Source organism: Scyliorhinus torazame, chromosome 1 (assembly GCF_047496885.1).
Source record: "Scyliorhinus torazame isolate Kashiwa2021f chromosome 1, sScyTor2.1, whole genome shotgun sequence".
Classification (NCBI taxonomy): Eukaryota; Metazoa; Chordata; class Chondrichthyes; order Carcharhiniformes; family Scyliorhinidae; genus Scyliorhinus; species Scyliorhinus torazame.
Genome location: NC_092707.1, coordinates 358,232,549 through 358,255,353, shown reverse-complemented (window position 1 = coordinate 358,255,353; position 22,805 = coordinate 358,232,549). Strand labels below are relative to the sequence as shown.

Sequence of the window (22,805 nt, the reverse complement as noted above, 5' to 3'; positions counted from 1 at the left end):
TTGCCACATATTGGTGCCCACACCGCGGCACAATCCAACCTCAGATGATGACACCACTGCCCCCATACCTCGTGGAGTACCTGGTGGCGAGAATGGCAGGGTCAACGTCAACAATGGCCCCAAACTCATTCCCCTACAAGAGGCCGCCTCCATCCACCCCCACTTCCTAACCACAGCGATATTAGCTGCCCAGTAATAATTCATTATGTTCAGCAAGGCCAGCCTGCCCTCCCGCCCCAACAACACTTTCCTAACCCGCAGGGTATTCCACGCCCACGCAAACCCCAAAATCAAAGCGGGACCTTCTTAAAACATGACTCACCACTGGCGCACTGTATAGCAGCAAGATCCAATCCACAAATTCCTGCCGGAGCCCAAACCGTCCTAACACTTCCCAAAGATACTCCCACTCCAACCAATCAGAAGTCTTTCCGCATCCATAACCACTGCCAACTCCATGTCCTGCCCCTCCGGGGACATCGTTACCACGTTCAGTAACTTCCTAACATTCTCCTAACCTCCTCTTTACAAATCCCATCTGGTCTTCTCCTATCATCCACGGCACACAGTCCTCAATACGCGAGGCCAAGATCTTCGCCAGCATCTTGGCATCCATATTTAATAACGATATCTGACATTAGGATCCACACTGTTCCGGATCTTTATCTTTCTTCAGTATTAGGGATACGGACGCCTACAATAGTGTCGGGGGGAGCTTCCCACTTTTGTTAGCTTCATTTTCCGTTCTCACCAGCAGAGGTCCCACCGAACGTCTTAGAAAATTCCACCAGGAACCCATCTGGGCCTGGGGATTTCCCTGCCTGCATTGCCCCGGTGGCTCTGCATCACCTCCACCAGCCCCTTCGCCACCTTGGGGAACTCCAACCTGTCCAAGAACCGCCGCATTCCCTCCACCTCGGCCGGGGACTCCAATTCATAAAGCCTCCTGTAGAACTCCTCAAATATCCCATTCACCCCAACGGGTCCGGTACCGATCTTCCCTTTCCGTCCTTCACCCTTTCAATCTCCCTCGCCGCTTCCTGCTTCTTAAGTTGGTGGGCCAGCATCCTACTCGCCTTCTCCCTGTACTCCTATAAAGCTATTCTAGCCCTCTGTAGCTGCCTTACTGCCTTCCCTGTGGACACCAGCCTGAACCCCATCTGGAACTTCTGCCTTTCCTTCAACAACCCTGCATCCGGGGCATCCGAATACCTCCTGTCCATCCACAACATCTCGTCCTCCAGCCTTGTCATCTCTGCTCCTTTTCTTCCTTTTACCTATGTGCCTGATTTGAAATGAACTTCCCCCCTAACCACTGCCTTGAACCGCTCCCATAGCGTGCTGGCCGAGACCTCCCCCATGTCATTCAATTCCACATACCTCCGGATGGCAGCTCTCATCCACTCGCACACCTCCTCATCCGCTAGGAACCCCACATCAAGCTTCCACTGCGGACGCTGTGCAGCACCCCCCCCCCCACCCCCCACCTCTGTACATTCACAAATCTACCCAGTGCAGGGTGTGGTCTTGTCCACCACAAAGAAATCAATCCGGGAATACACCCGGTGCACAAGGGAAAAATACGAGAACTCCTTCGCCCTCGACCTCCCAAACCTCCATGGGTCTACACCCCCCCCCCCCCCCCCCCCCCCCCCACTCCCATGTGCTACATGAATCCCTTCCGGGATCTTCACCAACACGCACCTAATAAACTCATCGTCCCAGTTTGGGGCAGAAACATTAACCAAAACCAGCAGCATCCCCTCCAGCTTCCCATTTACTATTACGAACCTCCCTCCCCCATATCTGCCACAATATTCCCCACCTCGAACGCCACCCGCTTGTTTACCAGCACAGCCACCCCCTCGTCTTCATGTCCAACCCCGAGTGAAAGACCTGCCCGACCCATCCTTTCCTTTACCTTGTCTGATTCCCTATCTTTAAATGCATCTCTTGTATGCCGACCGTTTGACGGGACTGGCCCATTCAGTCCTCTCGCATTCCATATGACCAGCCTGGTCAGGGGGTGCCCCGCCCCTCTCCCCTGCTGATCAACCACATCTTTTTTGGGGGCAGCCCCCCGGCACATGTCACGCGACCCTCCAGGCCCACCCTCGGATGCCCACCGTCATCACTCCTTTTCTTGCTCCGTCACAGCAGTCACATCTTTGTCAGCAGCCCCCCCCACCCAGAAACAACCCCATTCCCCTCTGCACACTAACCACCTGCCCCCCCCCCCCCACTGTGCTCCCATTAGCTAGCTGCCCAGCTAGCTTGGCAGCCCCCTACCTCCCACTGATTCCCCCCCCCCACCCCCCGCTCGCACACCGCCATAGAACAAACAACAAAGAGACAGAAAAAAGGTACATTCATCCTCAACGTTCCCCAAGCAGCCCACCAGCAAACCAAACAAAACATCACAAAGGAGAAAAGTTCTCCAACGATCGTCAAACGAAGTCAAGAAAAACAAACATCTCCTCACACCTTCTCCAAAGTCAGTGTCCCCCTTCTCCTGCCAGTCCATTGTCTCTCAAAAATTCCATCGCCTCCTCTGGCGTTCCGAAATAATGTTCTCGGCTGTTAGAGGTTACCCAGAGGTGGGCTGGGTACAGCATCCCAAACCTCACCCCTTTCTTAAAGAGGGCCAATGAATCATTCTCTGCCATTTCCGTCACCTCTAGCTTGATGCTACCACCAAACACTTCTCCTCCCTTCCCCTTACAGCGTTTTGAAGGGAAGATTCCCTCCATGACAACTTGGAGCACACCTGAGTCCACACCCCCTCCCATGAAAGCGTAGAAGATGAATCACCTACTCTTATATCTCCTCTCTTATCAGCAAAGGCCACAAACCCCTGTCAGGTTAAATAGTAATTTTCTTTCAATTTAGTCTACTGCATTTGTTGCTCACAATGCGGTGATCTCTATCTTGGGGAGACCAAACCCAGATTGAGCGATCGTTTTGCAGAACACCTGCATTCAGTGTTCAAATATGACCCCGAGCTTCCGATCACCTGTCACTTTAATTCTCCACTCTGCTTCTACTCTGAACTTTCTGTACTTTGCTTCCTGGTGTGTTCCAAAGAAACTCAGTGTAAGCTCAAGGAACAACACCTCATCTTTCGAGAGGCACTTTACAGCTTTCCAGAATCAACATCCAGTTCGACAATTTCACATCATTACCTCTGCTTTTTTTCCTGATAGCAGCTGTTGGTGGTTTTGTTATTTTCATTTGCACTTCATCTACACACATCTTTTGTTCCCTGTCCCATAGCAAGCTGTTTTAGCTTTCACTATTTTTCCTTTTGTCAATTAATCTCTCTGCCTTTACCGTATCACAGATCTTCCTGGTCATTCTTCTCTTCTCTCCCCTCCCCGCTTTCCCTGTACGACACAAAAAAGCTTAAATCTCTCAGTATTTTCTGTTCTGATGAAGGGTCACTGACCTGAAATATTAACTCTCTTTCCACGGATGCTGTCAGACCTGATGAGTATTTCTATCTTTATTTTAGTGCTTCAACACTCTTACCTCCTGGGCTTGGCGCAATAGGTTATGAAAATTGCAAAGCTCTATTCACACTAAAGGATGGAGATGCAGCTGAGGGGAAGGCAGATTTAAAAATATAGTCAGGAATCTGGGTTTTATGGCTGGAGAGCTCAGAAGCAGAAGAATCCAGAGTGAATCCTTGAAAATATATTTTCTGCAGATTGACGAGACCTTTGCTGCCTCTGAGCTCTGTAGTATTCCTGGCGTATCACCAGCTTCTCAAAGTTCACACCAGTGACCCAGTAAACAGAACCTTTCATCTGTCACTCATATTCTCAATATACAATAAAATAAATAAATATTTGTAATTAAGTAATACAGCAATACCGACATAGAAAGGTTCTGATGAAAGATCACCAAAAGGTTAACTCTGGTTCTCTCCCCACAGATGCTGCTAACCCGCTGACCAGTCAAGAGGCTTAAAAACCTTGTAATTTACAATGGAGATACAAAGACCTCAAGGTGATTTGATATTTGCTATTCATCATTCCTCCTCAGCCTCTGCCAATACCGACCGCCCTGCAACTATTTGCTGCAATGTGGGCAGGGAGATGATTTGTTCTTTGATTTCTTTTCCCCCTTATCGCCTGTTGAAAAAATGCCTTCCCTCAGGGCTAACGACTCACCCTGTAAATTAGCATGGGCAGGAAACTGCACTTCAGCAGTACATGGCACATTCAAGGGGGTGAACAAAGGACAACAGTGAAGAACAGTTAGTGAAATGGAACCATATAACATGACAAGTGCTTCTTATTGTATTTAGCAGGATTTTCACCATTTTGTATACATTACACATATGTAGCATAAACTATAAGCTTTTAATTGCTTTAAGATAGCGTTCCTTTGAAGATATTACAAGTTACCAGCCCATTGCTCATCTCAATGAGTCATTCTGCCGTACTACATAATCATTCCCAGCAAAGCTATTTAAGAAGCGAGAATATCAAGTTAATCACATTAATGAAACCTTATACGCCATTACGTCTCTAACGTTGCACCAAGAGAATTCATAATGATGCAATACAATCACTTTAAAAACAAAACATTAAAACCATAGCTTGTGCATTGTTTCATAGAAATTGTGATTGATTCAAACACAATACCTAGCCACAAAGTCAAATCATCAGTACGCGCAAAACAACATTTTGAGAAGGTTACACTGAAGGCTCATCACCAACAGAATGAAAATACTCAGGCCATAACTGTCTGTGGCAGAACTGTATTTGCAACAATATTTATCATGTAATTAGAATACACAATTACCCCATTAGACAGGGATGGTGCAGGCGGGAGGGATTCAGATTTCTGGATAACTGGGGCTCTTTCTGGGGAAGGTGGGACCTCTACAGACAGGATGGTCTACATCTGAACCTGAGGGGCACAAATATCCTGGGGGGGAGATTTGTTAGTGCTCTTTGGGGGGGTTTAAACTAATGCAGCAGGGGCATGGGAACCTGGATTGTAGTTTTAGGGTAAGGGAGAATGAGAGTATAGAGGTCAGGAGCACAGATTTGACGTCGCAGGAGGGGGCCAGTGTTCAGGTAGGTGGTTTGAAGTGTGTCTACTTCAATGCCAGGAGTATACGAAACAAGGTAGGGGAACTGGCAGCATGGGTTGGTACCTGGGACTTCGATGTTGTGGCCATTTCGGAGACATGGATAGAGCAGGGACAGGAATGGATGTTGCAGGTTCCGGGGTTTAGGTGTTTTAGTAAGCTCAGAGAAGGAGGCAAAAGAGGGGGAGGTGTGGCGCTGCTAGTCAAGAGCAGTATTACGGTGGCGGAGAGGATGCTAGATGGGGACTCATCTTCCGAGGTAGTATGGGCTGAAGTTAGAAACAGGAAAGGAGAGGTCACCCTGTTGGGAGTTTTTTATAGGCCTCCTAATAGTTCTAGGGATGTAGAGGAAAGGATGGCGAAGATGATTCTGGATATGAGCGAAAGTAACAGGGTAGTTATTATGGGAGACTTTAACTTTCCAAATATTGACTGGAAAAGATATAGTTCGAGTACAATAGATGGGTCGTTTTTTGTACAGTGTGTGCAGGAGGGTTTCCTGAAACAATATGTTGACAGGCCAACAAGAGGCGAGGCCACGTTGGATTTGGTTTTGGGTAATGAACCAGGCCAGGTGTTGGATTTGGAGGTAGGAGAGCACTTTGGGGACAGTGACCACAATTCGGTGACGTTTACGTTAATGATGGAAAGGGATAAGTATACACCGCAGGGCAAGAGTTATAGCTGGGGGAAGGGCAATTATGATGCCATTAGACGTGACTTGGGGGGGATAAGGTGGAGAAGTAGGCTGCAAGTGTTGGGCACACTGGATAAGTGGGGCTTGTTCAAGGATCAGCTACTGCGTGTTCTTGATAAGTATGTACCGGTCAGACAGGGAGGAAGGTGTCGAGCGAGGGAACCGTGGTTTACCAAGGAAGTGGAATCTCTTGTTAAGAGGAAGAAGGAGGCCTATGTGAAGATGAAGTGTGAAGTTTCGGTTGGGGCGATGGATAGTTACAAGGTAGCGAGGAAGGATCTAAAGAGAGAGCTAAGACGAGCAAGGAGGGGACATGAGAAGTATTTGGCAGGAAGGATCAAGGAAAACCCAAAAGCTTTCTATAGGTATGTCAGGAATAAGCGAATGACTAGGGAAAGAGTAGGACCAGTCAAGGACAGGGATGGGAAATTGTGTGTGGAGTCTGAAGAGATAGGCGAGATACTAAATGAATATTTTTCGTCAGTATTCACTCAGGAAAAAGATAATGTTGTGGAGGAGAATGCTGAGCCCCAGGCTAATAGAATAGATGGCATTGAGGTACGTAGGGAAGAGGTGTTGGCAATTCTGGACAGGCTGAAAATAGATAAGTCCCCGGGACCTGATGGGATTTATCCTAGGATTCTCTGGGAGGCCATGGAAGAGATTGCTGGACCTTTGGCGTTGATTTTTATGTCATCATTGGCTACAGGAATAGTGCCAGAGGACTGGAGGACAGCAAATGTGGTCCCTTTGTTCAAAAAAGGGAGCAGAGACAACCCCGGCAACTATAGACCGGTGAGCCTCACGTCTGTAGTGGGTAAAGTCTTGGAGGGGATTATAAGAGACAAGATTTATAATCATCTAGATAGGAATAATATGATCAGGGATAGTCAGCATGGCTTTGTGAAGGGTAGGTCATGCCTCACAAACCTTATTGAGTTCTTTGAGAAGGTGACTGAACAGGTAGACGAGGGTAGAGCAGTTGATGTGGTGTATATGGATTTCAGCAAAGCGTTTGATAAGGTTCCCCACGGTAGGCTATTGTAAAAAATACGGAGGCTGGGGATTGAGGGTGATTTAGAGATGTGGATCAGAAATTGGCTAGCTGAAAGAAGACAGAGGGTGGTGGTTGATGGGAAATGTTCAGAATGGCGTACAGTCACAAGTGAAGTACCACAAGGATCTGTTCTGGGGCCGTTGCTGTTTGTCATTTTTATCAATGACCTAGAGGAAGGCGCAGAAGGGTGGGTGAGTAAATTTGCAGACGATACTAAAGTCAGTGGTGTTGTCGATAGTGTGGAAGGATGTAGCAGGTTACAGAGGGATATAGATAAGCTGCAGAGCTGGGCTGAGAGGTGGCAAATGGAGTTTAATGTAGAGAAGTGTGAGGTGATTCACTTTGGAAGGAATAACAGGAATGCGGAATATTTGGCTAATGGTAAAGTTCTTGAAAGTGTGGATGAGCAGAGGGATCTAGGTGTCCATGTACATAGATCCCTGAAAGTTGCCACCCAGGTTGATAGGGTTGTGAAGAAGGCCTATGGAGTGTTGGCCTTTATTGGTAGAGGGATTGAGTTCCGGAGTCGGGAGGTCATGTTGCAGCTGTACAGAACTCTGGTACGGCCGCATTTGGAATATTGCGTACAGTTCTGGTCACCGCATTATAGGAAGGACGTGGAGGCTTTGGAGCGGGTGCAGAGGAGATTTACCAGGATGTTGCCTGGTATGGAGGGAAAATCTTATGAGGAAAGGCTGATGGACTTGAGGTTGTTTTCGTTGGAGAGAAGAAGGTTAAGAGGAGACTTAATAGAGGCATACAAAATGATCAGGGGGTTGGATAGGGTGGACAGTGAGAGCCTTCTCCCGCGGATGGATATGGCTGGCACGAGGGGACATAACTTTAAACTGAGGGGTAATAGATATAGGACAGAGGTCAGAGGTAGGTTCTTTACGCAAAGAGTAGTGAGGCCGTGGAATGCCCTACCTGCTACAGTAGTGAACTCGCCAACATTGAAGGCATTTAAAAGTTTATTGGATAAACATATGGATGATAATGGCATAGTGTAGGTTAGATGGCTTTTGTTTCGGTGCAACATCGTGGGCCGAAGGGCCTGTACTGCGCTGTATTGTTCTATGTTCTATGTTCTAGACATGATTAATTATGTGAGTTAAGTTTAAGAAGAGTGTGAAACTACAACTTAGCCATAAGGATTGTATTACAGTTCGTGCACATTTTTAAAAGCAGCTCCTTATTCACAACCAAAATTCCATTTAACAAATGTCGTATACTTTTGTAGCATTCCCAAATGGTAATTTTCAAGATTTATGATCAGAAATCATTTTAAAGTTTTACAAAATACATATTTTAAAACAGGCAGAAAATAATTAGCGGTGCTCAGTGGTCAGCCAGGACCAGGGTTCGATTCCCGCCTCGGGTAACTGTCTGAGTGGAGTTTGCACTTTCTCCCCATGTCTGCATGGGTTTCCTCCCACAGTCCAAAGATGTGCAAGTTAGGCGGATTAGCTGAGCTAAATTGCCCCTAGTGGGGTTCTGGGCATAGGGTGGGGGTTGAGCCTAGGTAGGGTGCACCTTCAGAGGGCTGGTGCAGACTCGATGGGCTGATTGGCCTGCTTCGGCACTGTAGGGATTCTATGAATTCAGAATGCAAAAACTGTAAATCAAGCTAGGCTAATATCTTGGTGCTCTCAGCTTCAAAAGTAGGAATATACTCGGCGCGATCTACAGGCTGCGCTGTGCTTGAGCGAGAACACTGGTAGATCCTGGGAGAGGCGTTCAGGAGCCCAAAAAAGTGAATTAAGTGCAGAATTCAATGGGAAAATTTCTAACTTTACTTGTGACAGGTTTTTCAGGGAATTTCCCAGTTTCCCACTGCTATCCGATGAGGCCCTGGGCCTCTCACTGGTTTAAATTAGAATTGCTTTCAGCACTGGGGAACTGAAAGGGTGCCCCAATCTCTCAGTGAACTTGACCCTTGGCAGTGCCTCCCTGACACCGCCACCCAGGCATCATTGCAATGCCAGGATGGAGTGCCAAGGTGCCAGCTAGGCAATGGCAAGGTGCCCATGTTCCGGGGGACGGCCAGGGGCTACCCTGCACTATCCCCAACCATCCAGGGGCCTCCAATGGCAAGGAGACCCTGGGTACTGTTCCACCTGGTCTACGTTCTTCTGGACCAGTACTGATTGGCGACCGGCTGCAGCCTCCCTGGGGAGGCCAGTAAATCCCGGGTAGGTAGGTCTTAAGTAGGGTTAAGACCTACTTTAGTAAGTGACCTTTGGTCCCACCCCTTTTGAGTGGAGTACCGATTCCGATGCCTCACGGGACTTGCGTAGATCCCGCGAGGCGCGAAGGCTACTGGGATGCCTCTCCCAGGATTTTCCTGCTGTGTTGTGCTCTTGCTCAACCGCAATGTGGCCACTGGATCGCGCCCCAAGTGCCGTTTGATAGCGGTGGGGAACTGGCCTGCAGAGTTGGCGACAAACTCCCTACAAAACCTGCCTCAAATGAACTTCGAATGTTTTTCATTAAATTCCACCCTCTGTTTCTAACATAAATAGCGTTGAAACTAAGACATAACTTAAGTTCACATCATGATTAGAAACAGAAGGGTGAAAAAAAATCTAATTCAGAAAAATGGAGATAATCATTAACCGTAGCTAAATGTGCGCTCACAAATTTTCTATGCTGACTAAACAAGAATTCCAGTCACCTCAATGTGCATTCCTGTAAGTCGGTGGTTAAAAATAACTTGGTAAAAATAAACAGATTTGGTCACAAGACCTTTTATAACTTCAGGTCCTAAGTCATCAAAATCATTGACTCTTTGTCCTACAACATTCAACACTGCTTTCATCTTCAAATAGCATTAGATTACTGCCTTAAAATCACTCAGGGTATTGGTTCAAAATCTGTTCGTTTTGCATTATGACTTTATTGTTTTGGCCTAATTGTTACGTAAATGTGAATTGCCTAAACATAAAGTATTAATATTTCCACGTTAAAAGATATGTTAAATATGGCAGCAAAAAAAAAAGTCAATTCTAAGAGAGAATCTATCTTTTTTAACTGGTTTACAGACATCATTTGAATCATCTGTAGGATATCAGTACTTTATATCACTTTGAACTGTATTATGAGTTTAAAATTACATTTGGGAAGCAAAATAATACACACTATATTTATGAACCAATTGAATAAAATTAATTTTAAATTAGGGAAAAGTAGAAAGCAACATCTTATGAGTGAAGAATATTAAGATATTATGTACAACACTTTTAAACCTGCACAATTACAAAGTATGGAATAATATCTTTCAGTTGAATGATCCCTTTCATAAAGTAAAATCAGATGAGCACTTCTGCAAAATTTCCAATCTTTCCAACTGACGCCACATTTCCCATCGTCTTACACCTTATTTCATTCCTTTTTTAAAAATAAATGTTTTATTAAAGTTTTTCCAATCAGCGTTTTTACATAACAAAAATAGAAATACAGATGGTAATAAAAAATAACAATAGGCAAAGCCCAAAGCTTACAATAAAACTAATTACAAAACAGATTTTTAAAAAAAACAGAACAAGGTGGGTTTTGCCCAACTCACTTTATGTCAACAGTACCTCCCCGCGCCCCCCCCCCCCCCCCCACCCCCAACCTGAACACCCCCCTCCACCTCTCCCCCAGGGTGCTGCTGCTGACACTTACTGCTCCCCTAGAAAGTCAAGGAAAGGTTGCCACTTCCGGGAGAACCCCATCAAGGACCCTTTCAAGGCAAACTTTATTCGCTCCAGGCTGAGGAACCCCGCCATATCGCTAACCCAGGTCTCCATGCTCGGGGGTTTCGAGTCCCTCCAAATTAACAAAATCCGTCTCCGGACTACCAGGGAGGCAAAGGCCAGTACCTCGGCCTCTTTCGCTTCCTGCACTCCCGGATCCTCCGCCACCCCAAATATCGCTACCGTCGGACCTGCCTTCACTCGAGCGTCCAAAACCCTAGACACCATCCTTGCAAACCCCTGCCAGAATCCTTCAAGTGCCGGGCATGCCAAAATCATATGGGCATGAATTGCCGGACTCCTTGCACACCTCGGGCACCTGTCCTCCACCCCAAAAAACCTACTCATCCTTGCCGCTGTTATATGCGGCCGATGCACCACCTTAAACTGGATTAAGCCAAGCCTGGCACATGATGAGGAGGAGTTCACCCTGCCCAGGGCGTCGGCCCACAGGCCCTCATCCAGCTCCTCCCCCCACTTATCCTTCAACTCCCCCATTGAGGCTTCCTCTACCTCCTGATATATGTCTGACAACCTTCCCCTCCCCTATCCAGACACCACCCTATCCTGGATCCTACGTGGGGGCAGCAGCGGGAATGTCCCCACCTGTTTTCTAAGGAAGTCCCGAACCTGAAGGTACCTGAACGCATTCCCGGGGGCAGGCCGAATCTCTCCTCCAGCGCCTGCATGCTGGGGAAAGCCCTGTCCATAAACAGGTCCCCCATCCTCCTAATATTTGCCCTATACCAGCCTTGGCACCCCCCACCCATCCTACCCAGAGCAAATCTGTGGTTATCCCGTATCGGGGTCCACACAGAGGCCCCCTCCTCTCCCCCGTGTCTCCTCCACTGCCCCTAGATCCTCAGTGCCACCGTCACCACCGGACTTGTGGTGTATCGCGCCGGCGAGAACGGCAGCGGAGCCGTGACAAGTGCCCCTAGACCGGTGCCTCTACACGACGCCGCCTCCAGCCGCCCCCTCCTCCATCATCCACTTCCTAATCACGGCCACATTGGCCGCACAGTAATAACTGCAGAAGTTCGGCACAGCCACCCCCGCCCCCCCCCCCCCCCCCCCCCCCCCGGCTACACTCCAAGAATGCCCTTTTGACTCGCGGGGTTTTATTCGCCCACACAAATCCCGTAACAATCCTATTCGCCCGCTTAAAGAAGGACTTGGGGATGAAAATAGGGATGCACTGAAATACAAAGAGGAACCTGGGGAGAACCGTCATCTTCACAGTCTGCACCCGTCCCGCCAGGGAAAGCGGGAGCATGTCCCACCTTTTAAACTCTCCCTCCATCTGCTCCACTAGCCGGGTTAAGCTGAGCCTGTGCAGGACATCCCAGTTCCTGGCCACTTGTATCCCCAAGTACCGAATGCTCCTCTCCACTATCCTGAGCGGGTGCTCCCTCAGTCTCTCCTCCTGGCCCCTACCGTGGACCACGAACAGCTCACTCTACCCCACGTCCAACTTATACCCCGAGAACCACCCAAAGTCCCCCATGATCCGCATGACCTCCCCCATCCCATCTAACGGATCCGAAATATACAACAGCAGGTCATCCGCGCAGAGGGAGACCCGGTGTTCCTCCCCTCTGCGCACCAGCCCCCTCCAATCCCTCAAAGTCCTGAGCGCAATGGCCAACGGCTCAATTGCCAGGGCAAACAGCAACGGGGACAGGGGACACCCCTGTCTCGTCCCCCGGTGCAGCCTGAAATATTCCGACTGTAGCTGGTTATTTCATTCCTTAAATCACAGGCTTCTATTTTACAGTAGCCGCTTGAATCAATGTAGCCTTGAGCAAAGGGAGAGAAAGCCCCAAAACACAGAGGAGTGATGGGTGAAAGGATGAAAGGGCCAAATGGGCTGATGGAACATGGGAACAGAAATAGGCCGCCCTGTCCCCAAGCCTGTTCCAAAATTCGGTTATCTTAATCCCATCTACCTGGCTGGGCCGGTATCCCTTAAAAACCTTGCCAATCAAGAATCTGCCTATGGGTGATGAGTGATTGTGAATGAGGTGATGGATGCGGAGAACCTGTTTCATGGCAGAACGTGGACTACAGAATTTTGGATGAGCTAAAATCTACAAATGACATATGATGGAAGGTTGCTCAGGAAAGCATCGGAATTGTCAGGAAGTGGAATTTTTTGTAAGAGGGTTTCAGCAGCAGCATGGCTTAGCTGTGGCTGAGGTGGAAGTAGGTGGTCTTTGTGATGGTGAGGATATTGGATTAGAAGTTCAGTTCAGGTTTAAAGTTCTGAATAGTCGGAGTTCAGTCTCAGGGTGGCAGTACCGGGACCTGTGCTAATGATCTAAGTTTTACCATTGTTGAATGAAAGAGATAGTGGATCATCCAGGACTGGATGCTACAGAAGCAGTCTGACACACAGAGACACACTTTCCTGGATCCAGTTTAGATAATAGCAGTTATCAATAGATGCTGAAACTTAAAAATAATAGTAAAATAATAATAATCGTTATTAGTGTCACAAGTGGGCTTACATTAACACTGCAATAAAGTTACTGTAAAAATCCTCTCGTCACATTCCAGCACCTGTTCGGATACACTGGGGGAGAATTCAGAATGTCCAATTCACCTAACGAGCACGTCTTTCGGGAGGAAACCGGAGCCCCTGGAGGAAACCCACGCAAACACGGAGAAAACATGCAGACTCTGCACAGACAGTGACCCAAGCCGGTAATTGAACCCGGGTCCCTGGAGCTGTGAAGCAACAGTGACAATACGTGCTAATCGGAATTAAATCGAGCCTCACAATCGGTGCTTCCTTAAAAAATAAATTTGAATGAATTAATCAACTTCAATAGCTTTCTCCTTACGCTTTCCAATTTCTGCTTTTTGACTACTTCTATTTAAGCAGGGACACCAATGCCAACACAAAAGCACCTGTTTAGAGGAGAAAACGGAGGACAACCCTTCAAGTCATACACACTTGAAGGAATAATCTTACTCAAGCATTTAAGGTTAATGAGCTCCTTACTGATATTAAATTACCTCCCTCACAGAATGGCTCACTCCTTTTCCTGCAGATATTTACTATGCCATATGATGCCAGAGCTGCCAAATCTCACTCTCATTTGGCTGCACTGTACCCATCATAATCCTTCCAAGGTACAACTGTGGAATAATACTGTATTGGCTCTAATCTAATAGCCAGAATCCCAGAGTTTATGGTGTGCCATTACAGCTTGACATGCCATTGAACTGACCTCCACACACTGCTTCCCATTTACTGGCACAAATTCAATCCTCGGAGTACAGATTCTCATTGGTAGCTACATCTATCCTCTGCACAATAACGTCTGTACAATCCACATACACTGAGGAGGTTCTGACCTGGTGAACAAAATCTTTCGAATAGGGCAGCAAGCAAATGAGAATTAAAACCACTACAAAAGTAAAATTCGGCAGATGCTGGGAATCTGAAATAAAAGCAGCAACAAACCCAGCAGGTTGGGTACCAAAAGATCATTGACTCGAAGCATTAATTCTGTTTCTCTTTCCACAGATGCTGTCTGACTTGCTGATATATTTCCAAAAATTAAACTATGCTCTTTGAATCAAATGGTAATAATAGCGACCAATCATATACTGTTTCCTTTCTGTAAGGGTGCTCTCAAAGTAGGCAAAACAAATGAACATTATGGGGATAATTTATTAATTGTAGTTTAAAAAGGCATGAAGTACACCCAGCTGAGCTGTGTTCATACAGTATACCATTTAGCAGTGACCCGCATGAAATATCACTTGCATCAGAAACAAACTAAATGTTTCTTTCCATAGCTGGGTTGGCACTTCTTTATGGGGAGGTGGTGGCATTGTGGTATTGTCACTAGATTAGTAATCCAAAGAATCAGGGTCATGCTCTGGGGTCCTGGGTTCGAATCCCACCATAGCAGATAGTGCAATTGAAATGAAAATCGCTTATTGTTACAAGTAGGCTTCAAATGAAGTTACTGTGAAAAGCCGCTAGTCACCACATTCCGGCGTCTGTTCCGGGAGGCTGGTACGGGAATTGAACCGTGCTGCTGGCCTGCCTTGGCCTGCTTTCAAAGCCAGCGATTTAGCCCTGTGCTAAACAGCACCAATTTGAATTCAATAAAATCAGGATTTAAAAGTTTAATAATGACAATGAAACAAAAAAACATCTGGTTCACTAATGTCCCTCAGGGAAGGAAATCTGCCATCCTTACCCAGTCTGGTCTTTCAATACTGTGCAAAATGGAATAAATAGTCCATTCATAAATATTTACTTTGTGCCATAAAATGTTTGTCACCGAAACGAGGCTGTTTGAGTAGACTCTCTTTAGGGGCCCCTTCCTCTATTCTTCTGAATAGTCTTTCTTGAGAAGAGGCTTTGAGGAAACTAAGGAAAATCTGGTAACCCTGATAGACAATATGCATAACCTTGGCTCCCTGAGTAATGCTTTCAGTGACTTAGTAGAACCAATAAAAACTATGATCCTGAGCATAGTAGGCAGGTTAGAATGCCACAAATAGTGGAGAATCATTTAGAATGTCACTTGTCCAGCTAGAGGCTAGTGAGAATAGAAATAGGGCAAGGTGGGGAGGGGGAGGTTGTTTATGACAAATTGCTTGACAATGCATTGTTAGAATAAATATACAAATTCTTGTCTGCCTCATATTATCTCCGAAGGATTCAGATGGTCAGGAGTTGCCTTGGTTTCACCACGGCTGAACCTCAGCATTTTATTCCAATCCAAAATGGTCCATAAATTAGACGGAGATCTGTAAGGGCCCTTCCTGTTGATTCCCTTATTCCCATATCTTTTATTTTTGCTGTTATCATTTTGATCCATGGATGCTTAATGGAGATATATCTTTAAGTCGAGCAGAGGAAATGAGGATCTCAAAAGTTACAACACTGTGCTAGCTTTGAACAGCAGAACTCAGACATTTTGGCATCTGAGAGTGATCGGAAAGACTCAGTTCGACTGGTTGGCTGGTGGCGTAATCTGCCCAGTAACAGGTGGGGATTGGATTCTATCCGAGTGGGATGATTTTTCAGAGAGCTAAGAAAAACACAGTGGTGTCCTGGAAAGGAGCTCTCTCGCTCTCGTTTTCTTCAGAAAAGCTGCATAGCTGCTATATTTCTGAAACTGCAAAGAAAGAATGAATCTACAGTGAAAATCATGACAGACTGAAAGCCGAGATTGAAAGAAGGTGTGCTATAGGACAACCACCTGAGACAAAGACTCTTATCTTTTTACTATCATTATTATTTTTACACCCCTCTTTCCCCCTCTGTGCTTGTATGTCTGTCTTGTGTGTTGTGTAGAGGGTGGAGGTGAGTTAAAGAGGAGCAGTTAGGAATTAGATAATAGCTATCCTGTTGTATTTTATGCATATTTAATTATCGCTATTGTTATTATACAAGCCTGGTGACAGTAGTTATCGGGCAGCGAAGGGTCAAAGGCTTCAGGATTTTTCTCTAAGAGAATTATTTATTAATTTCAATTGTGTTGTGACTCCAAGTCAAGTGGGACTGGAATTGATGTCGTGCACTAGCCCAGGAGGTCATAATAGATCAAATATTTGCATATTATTTCTCCTTCAGACAGAATTCATGACATTACTACTTGTAACTATGTTGCTTGAATACAACTATCCAAATGAAGACAATGAGAACATTTATGCAACTATATAAAACAAGAGTTGACTAGTGCCAATTTTGACTTAGAGGGCAGAATTTAATGGCCTTGTTGCAACCGACTCGGCGACGCGACAAAGCTGCCTTAATCTCGTGAGAGGCTCCTTGCAAGATTCGCGACCCATAAAACGTCTCACGGGATTTATTGGAATCTCGTGAGACGTCACAATCTGGATCTCGACGATTGAGGGTGAGATTAACATATTTAAGATTAACATAATTAAGTGAGCCATTAAGCTCATTTAAATATGTCGGCACCGTATTTTCCCAGGGTCTGGGAGATCTCCTCATGGCGCTGTTTTAACACTGATTTTCACAAACGTGGACCAGATGTAACAGCAAAGGTAACTGGAGAGATGGAATTGGGATCAGACTTGAATAATGATTTCACATTTCATGTTATTTAATTTGTTTCCCCAAAAATGTTCAGATTATTGCCCCATATCTTTCCCACCATGTCCCTGTTCAAATTAATTTAAAATTTGTCATCACAGCACCTCGACTGCCAGGCCAACAGCACCCCGAGTAAACCATGACTTCAGTGAGCTATCCCACTTGCCCTTATTTACCTCTCCACTCTCTTTGACATGTCTGATCAATCCACTCATCTAATATTCACATTTGGCAACCAAGACACTAATTCTATTTCCACTGCCAATTGAAGTAATCCAGTCAGTAAATACGGTTTAGCTCCCATCAGATATTTCAAGCCTCAAATTCCAACTCCTCTTGTTCGATTCCTCAAAACTGAACCTCTAGGCACACAAACTCAGCATCCTGTTTGACTTTGAGATGAAACCATACATCTATCTGGTTCATCATCAAGATATTGCATTTCTACCTCTGGCACATGGCCCATCCACATTCACTGAATCGTCTCGAGCCTTGATTTCTCCAATAACCTTGTCGGCTTTCCTAGTTCTTCCCTGCACAAGCTCATCTAGATCTCTGGTCAATATCCTGCACTCCACAAACTACGATATATCCAAGTGCCATATACCCATTACTTGTCCCTCGATTATTATTAACCAAAGGTTATTCCTCATCTTCAGTGTTCTTACTCCATCTTCAAAACCTATGAAAAGGTAATCTATTCCATTTTAGTATGATGTTTAGAGTCCACAATTTTCATGGCTAAGTATATTTGGTAATGCTGTGTTCGCGTGAAAGTTGGTTTATAATTTTAAATTGTTTTTGCTATGGATTTTGTTGCTAATCTCAAACAGCTTTAGTTCAAAGGTGCAATTAGCACTGTGCCAGAAAGAAAAATGGAACAAGAATCACAACAAAAAAACGTAGCTGTTCTCAGCTACATTCTTCGCTATTGTTGCACCCTGAGGAATTGAAATACAAAAAGACTTGGGGGTGACATTATACCAGTAAACACAAGGCTTCCTGTCTGTGCACTAAATAGCAGTATGCTTAAGATTTGTATCAATCACATTTTCAAACTGACTATTCAATAGCGAACAGTTTACGTCATAGACATCGACCTGAACCTTTCGAGCAGCAGCAAAAATGATCGGAAAACTGCTGTGTTCAAAGGTTTCCTTCGCCTGATGGTGTTGCACATTTCTTCTGAGATCTTCCAATTCTGGCTGTCACAGAAATGCGCTGAGCAGTGTCCTTCGGGGACAACGTCAGAGTGGAGTAGAGTGGGGAGAAGTCAGGACCCCCCCCTTTTTATGCAATGGTCAGACGGGGAAATGTCTGGACGGGGGGGAGGGGATAGTCAGGTGGGGCATAGTAGGGTCGAGGCTATTCATGAGGGCCCTGCCTTCTCAACCTTGCCCTTCTCCTCCTCAGGTCAAATCACCACCAGTCAGCTCTCCCCCTCAAAGGGGAAATCAGCCTATGGTCATATGGGATTATGGCAACTTTAGTAATGTCTAGTCAGGTGGTGTAGTTGGGTCTGGTCGGAGGGGTGTAGTTAGGTCTTATTGTGTGTGGATAGTCAGGTGTGGTCGTGGGGGGAGGGCGGAAGCACCTGGGCCAGTTCGGTCTGTTCAGGAGAGTAGTTGGGCCTGTTTGGCAAATGTCAGGTCCCAATGAGGGCAATATGACGAATGGAGGATCTTAGGAATATTGCCGTCTAAATGTTGGGACACTTTAAGGGTTACAAGCATGGGTGTATAGTGTGTTTGACTGCAATGGTCATGTTTTTAAAAATGATTTTCTTTTACTTCTCGGAAACAGGTGAAATTTTCCAGAGAATGTGGTTTGACTGGGGAAGTCCCTGGGGAGGTAATGTGCTTTGCAGCCTGCAGAGAAAATGTGTCTTGCCAGCTTGGGGAGATGAGGTCATTGCTTGGTAGAGCCCAATAATGCAGAGAGGCAGTTAGTTTTGGAGAATCCTTGGGAGAAAGAAGAGGTGAATTCTGATCTGCCTGAAACTGAGTCCACAATTCTCTCACAGTAGGATAGTTAGAAAACAGTAACACTATGTAAAGCAGAACAGTCTTGTTTGGGGACAAAAAAGCTGAAACACACCAGGTGAACCAGCTACTTGAAGATATTCAGCCAGAGTCTGAAGGGGTTCCAACAGGAGCCAAATCTGTTTTGTAAAGTGAGTATTACTCGATGTCCTGCTATTTTTTAAAATTGAGAGCCGTTTCTTTCTTTTCTTGTTTAATGGGAAATTGAGTAGTAGTGTTGAGGGGTAAATGTAAGCTTTCTTTTCTGGTATGAAGTTTAATATTGTATTCATAATTAAGTTTTGTTATAAAGCATTTAACCCCTGGTGGGTTGGTAGTCAGGTCAGGTTGGGGTTTGGGTAGACAATCGGGTTTAGTTGGGGGTTGGACTGACTGGAGGAGGTAGTTGTTGGTGGTTGAGTCAGGGGAATAGTCGGGTGGTCAGGGACAGTCGAAAATCGAATAGGATAGTCTGCTCAGATCAGGCAGGCGTTTGGGGGAGCCAGTTGTGGACTTAACCAGATGTTAGACTAGGTTTTAATCGGGTTAGCTATACAGGTTAGGCACACAGTCTCCAACTCTAACTCAGAGTTGAAGACTTTTGTAGACGGTCCTAGGGAGGCATCCATCAGAAATTCAAACTTCCTGGGAAATTCCTATGCAGATCCATGCATCAGGACTTCCACAAGATCCCAACATCCATCTTCAATTGTACACCCGGTCTCTGACGATCCAGGAACTGGAAGGTTTACCCATCATTTCACAAGTTTTCCAAGCAAGTCATACTCTGAAAATCATCACAGCCAAAGTTTTACCTCCACTACTGCCCTCACATGCAGTAATATTGTGGAGATAAAAGAATCATTGATCCCTACAGTGCAGAAGGAGGCCATTTGGCCCATCACATCTGTACCGACTCTTGTAAAGACTACGCTACCTAGGCCCAATCCCCTACACTATTCCTACAACCCCACCCTAAGGGGCAATTTAAAAGCACTAATAACTATGAACATTTATAAAATTGCAGGGATCCAAGGAATTAACTTGTCAAAAATGTCACTTCCCCTCCTTTTGGTCACATGCTAACAGCATCAGACTGGACTAAATTTCTATTTGCCAACCTGTTTCAGCAATCTGTTTACACATACATATGCAATGAAAAATCCAGAACTGTCAAACCAAATGTTACAAGGCGATACCACTCTATTTAAATACACGCATCTGTTGCCTGCCCTGGCAGGGCTATTATAATTTTAACTTGATAACTTCAGGACATCCTAGCAAGGTTTATAAGGAAAATACTGGCTCAAAAGGAACTCCCTGGAAAGAAAATCAATGCAGGCAAAATAAACCCTTAGGGGAATGATCCCCTCCACGCACTATGCAATAAAATTGTAAACCAGTTTATAAAGAACAAGCTTATAATTCTGTCAAACACAGAGAACACTGTCAATCAAACATTCAGAACTGAATCACTGCTAAGCAGTTAAAGACAGAAACTGAGAATATACTGCTGTTTTGGAGGTAACAATGTTCAAGGTAGTTCAGTCACTTCATTGATTGTAATGCTTCTGACTGGTTTCGTCAGCTGGTTAGCCAGAGGACATTGCCTTTGTTTATCTTATTACATGGTTAAATATTTGCATCTTGGAGCAAGTAACACGACACCAGATATGTGCACCAGGTATCTGAGGAGTAAAAGGCCCTGGTTCTGAGATAGTGCTCGTATTCTTAAAAAGTCCCATCAGGTCTAAACCCAGTTGACACTCGTTTAACACCTCTGTCTTACCATGGAAGTTGCGGCCTTAGTTTATCCGAATTTCACACATAAAAAATTTGCTAAGATTAAATCCAGATAAAACCGTGATAACTGCGAGGTTATGATGCACACATGCACGTGTGATTTTATAAGGTTGCTAGAAGCCACCTTCCTGTCTCAGATTTCACTGCCAACGCAGATTACTTTTACACCAACACCTGCCAAATGCTTTGGTCTTATACCATTCAATGAATGAACAAAAATAAAAATAGACCTATTTCCTCTTGTGCAATGTTATACTCCTTGTTGTTATTATTGACACAAAACTGCACATTCTAAATAATATGTGGTGGTAGGGCTGAAGGGTTTGCTGAAATTACAAATTCTGACATGTGATGGAAGATGCGGTTTACTATATTGTGTAATTAGTTATTTGCAACTGCAGCAATTTAACACAGCTGACTTTTATTTAAGAAAACAGTTTGGCACTTAGAATGTTATGCTTGAATAAAACTATCTATATTATGCTTGCAATAAAAACTGATGTTAAAGTATATTAACTGGTAATTTTTCTATTTATTACTTTGGTGCACATAAGAATAGCAATTAACTTATGGCCTCACTTAAAACTTGGCATTATGAGGGAAAAACATTTCAGCTGGTCCTTATAACAGAAGTTTCATCTAAATTACGAGGGTAATTCACATCTTCTGCTAATGCACTTACCTCATCACTATGGCATATGATTCAGGATGGATACATGTCTGATCTAAAGGATTCGGCTGCACCGAGGCACATTGGGTTTTGCCCTTCTTTTTGCTGGATTTTCCAGTTGTGCCCGCTCCGGCACCTGCCTTGGAACTGCTGCCTGCTTCCGCTGCCTGTTGTCCTCCCGCGGTGCTATCAGACTGCTGCTGATTGCTGTTGAAACCAAAATAGAATAATGTAAAATGACATGACTGGCTCCAAAGTTGCACTGCGATCCATTTCAAAATTCCGTTTTCCAATCCACATCTTAAAACCAAAGTCAGTCACGGCTTTTACTTTCTGATACATTCCTGTTGCACCTCTGTCCCAGATCAGCTTAATTGATTTGGAATATTTCAGCATCATCCAATGGCAAAACAACTAATTTTGAGCAATTTTGGAACTGTTTGAAGATCGCTATTTTGGTTTCTTTTAACACAAAAGAAAAACAAATTTGAAGAAATGTATTTACCTGCAGAAATTCCTTGTGTTTTCTGGATTGATTCGGATGAAACCAGCGCATTGTTGAAATGTTTTTGGACCCAGGCCTTTGACTGCCTTTAGCTGTTCCCTGTTGATGAACGGTCCGTTCTTCTCACGCCACTCAATTATATTTTTTGCTCGACTAGCATTGAGTCCTGCAACATGTCTGGAAAACAGAAACTAATTAAAAAATATGCGACAAAAATATTTTGGATTCGAGTTAGTTGTTCACACACACGCCCTTCAAAGATAGAAATACACCAGAGCTCTGAGAAAAGAAAGCACTTTTGAGTTTTCATTCTTGGAGTGCAAGAGGAGTTATCTCATACAGTTGCTTGCAGTACAGAAAAAAACATTTTTGCAGCATTGGTACTTCCTGGCTTCATGTGTTAATATGTGCCTAAGTATTTGTGTTGATATATCATCAATCAATAGATTTATAGCATCTAGGAGGTTGAGTAAATAGTATTTGGAGCAATTAAGTCAATCAGGTATGTGTTTAGTATTAGCTTCCTTGTCATGGTGGGAAGGGTGGAGATGACACACTTAGGAAAACGTACCATTTGTATGTATCAAATTAAAGTAATTTAAAAAAATTTTAAAAATAAATGTAGAGTACCCAATTATTTTTTTCCAATTAAGGGGCAATTTAGTGTGGCCAATCCAGCTTTGAGGGGGTGAGGCCCACACAGACACGAGGAGAATGTGCAAACTCCACACGGATATTGACCCGGGCCGGGATCGAACGATTGTCCTCGGAGCCGTGAGGCAGCAGTGCTAATTACTGCGTCATGCCGCCCCCCCCAAATTACAGTAATAATCAAAGTTATACCAGGTCAAAAGTTAAACAATTTTGAAGCATCAAGTTTCTTGACTTTAGAAATTACACGCAGAGTGTTAACGTTTCTTCAAGGTTGTTACCACAACTTATGTTTTAAAAATTATCATTGGAAAGAGATTGGCATCTTATAGAACCACTCATCCAAAGATGTGCAGGTTGGGTGGATTGGCCAGGGTAAATTGATCCTTAAGTGTGCAAAGGCTCGGTGGGGTTATGGGGAAATGGGTGTAGGTAGGACACTCTTTCAGAGGGTCGGTGCAGACTGGATCGG

The 22,805-nt window shown here is 44.9% G+C and overlaps 1 protein-coding gene across 3 annotated transcripts in view; it reads right to left on the bottom strand.

Moving 5' to 3' along the window:
- The window catches only part of srbd1 (S1 RNA binding domain 1), a 425,904-nt gene that overhangs the window by 75,556 nt on the left and 327,543 nt on the right, over nt 1-22,805 (bottom strand). For all 3 annotated transcript variants that reach the window (XM_072510745.1, XM_072510754.1, XM_072510763.1), the window contains exons 19-20: nt 21,683-21,859; nt 21,190-21,384 (exon numbers count right to left, since the gene is read on the bottom strand). In XM_072510745.1, the coding sequence (XP_072366846.1) occupies nt 21,190-21,384; nt 21,683-21,859 (372 nt within the window). The remainder of the gene's footprint in view (nt 1-21,189; nt 21,385-21,682; nt 21,860-22,805) is intronic.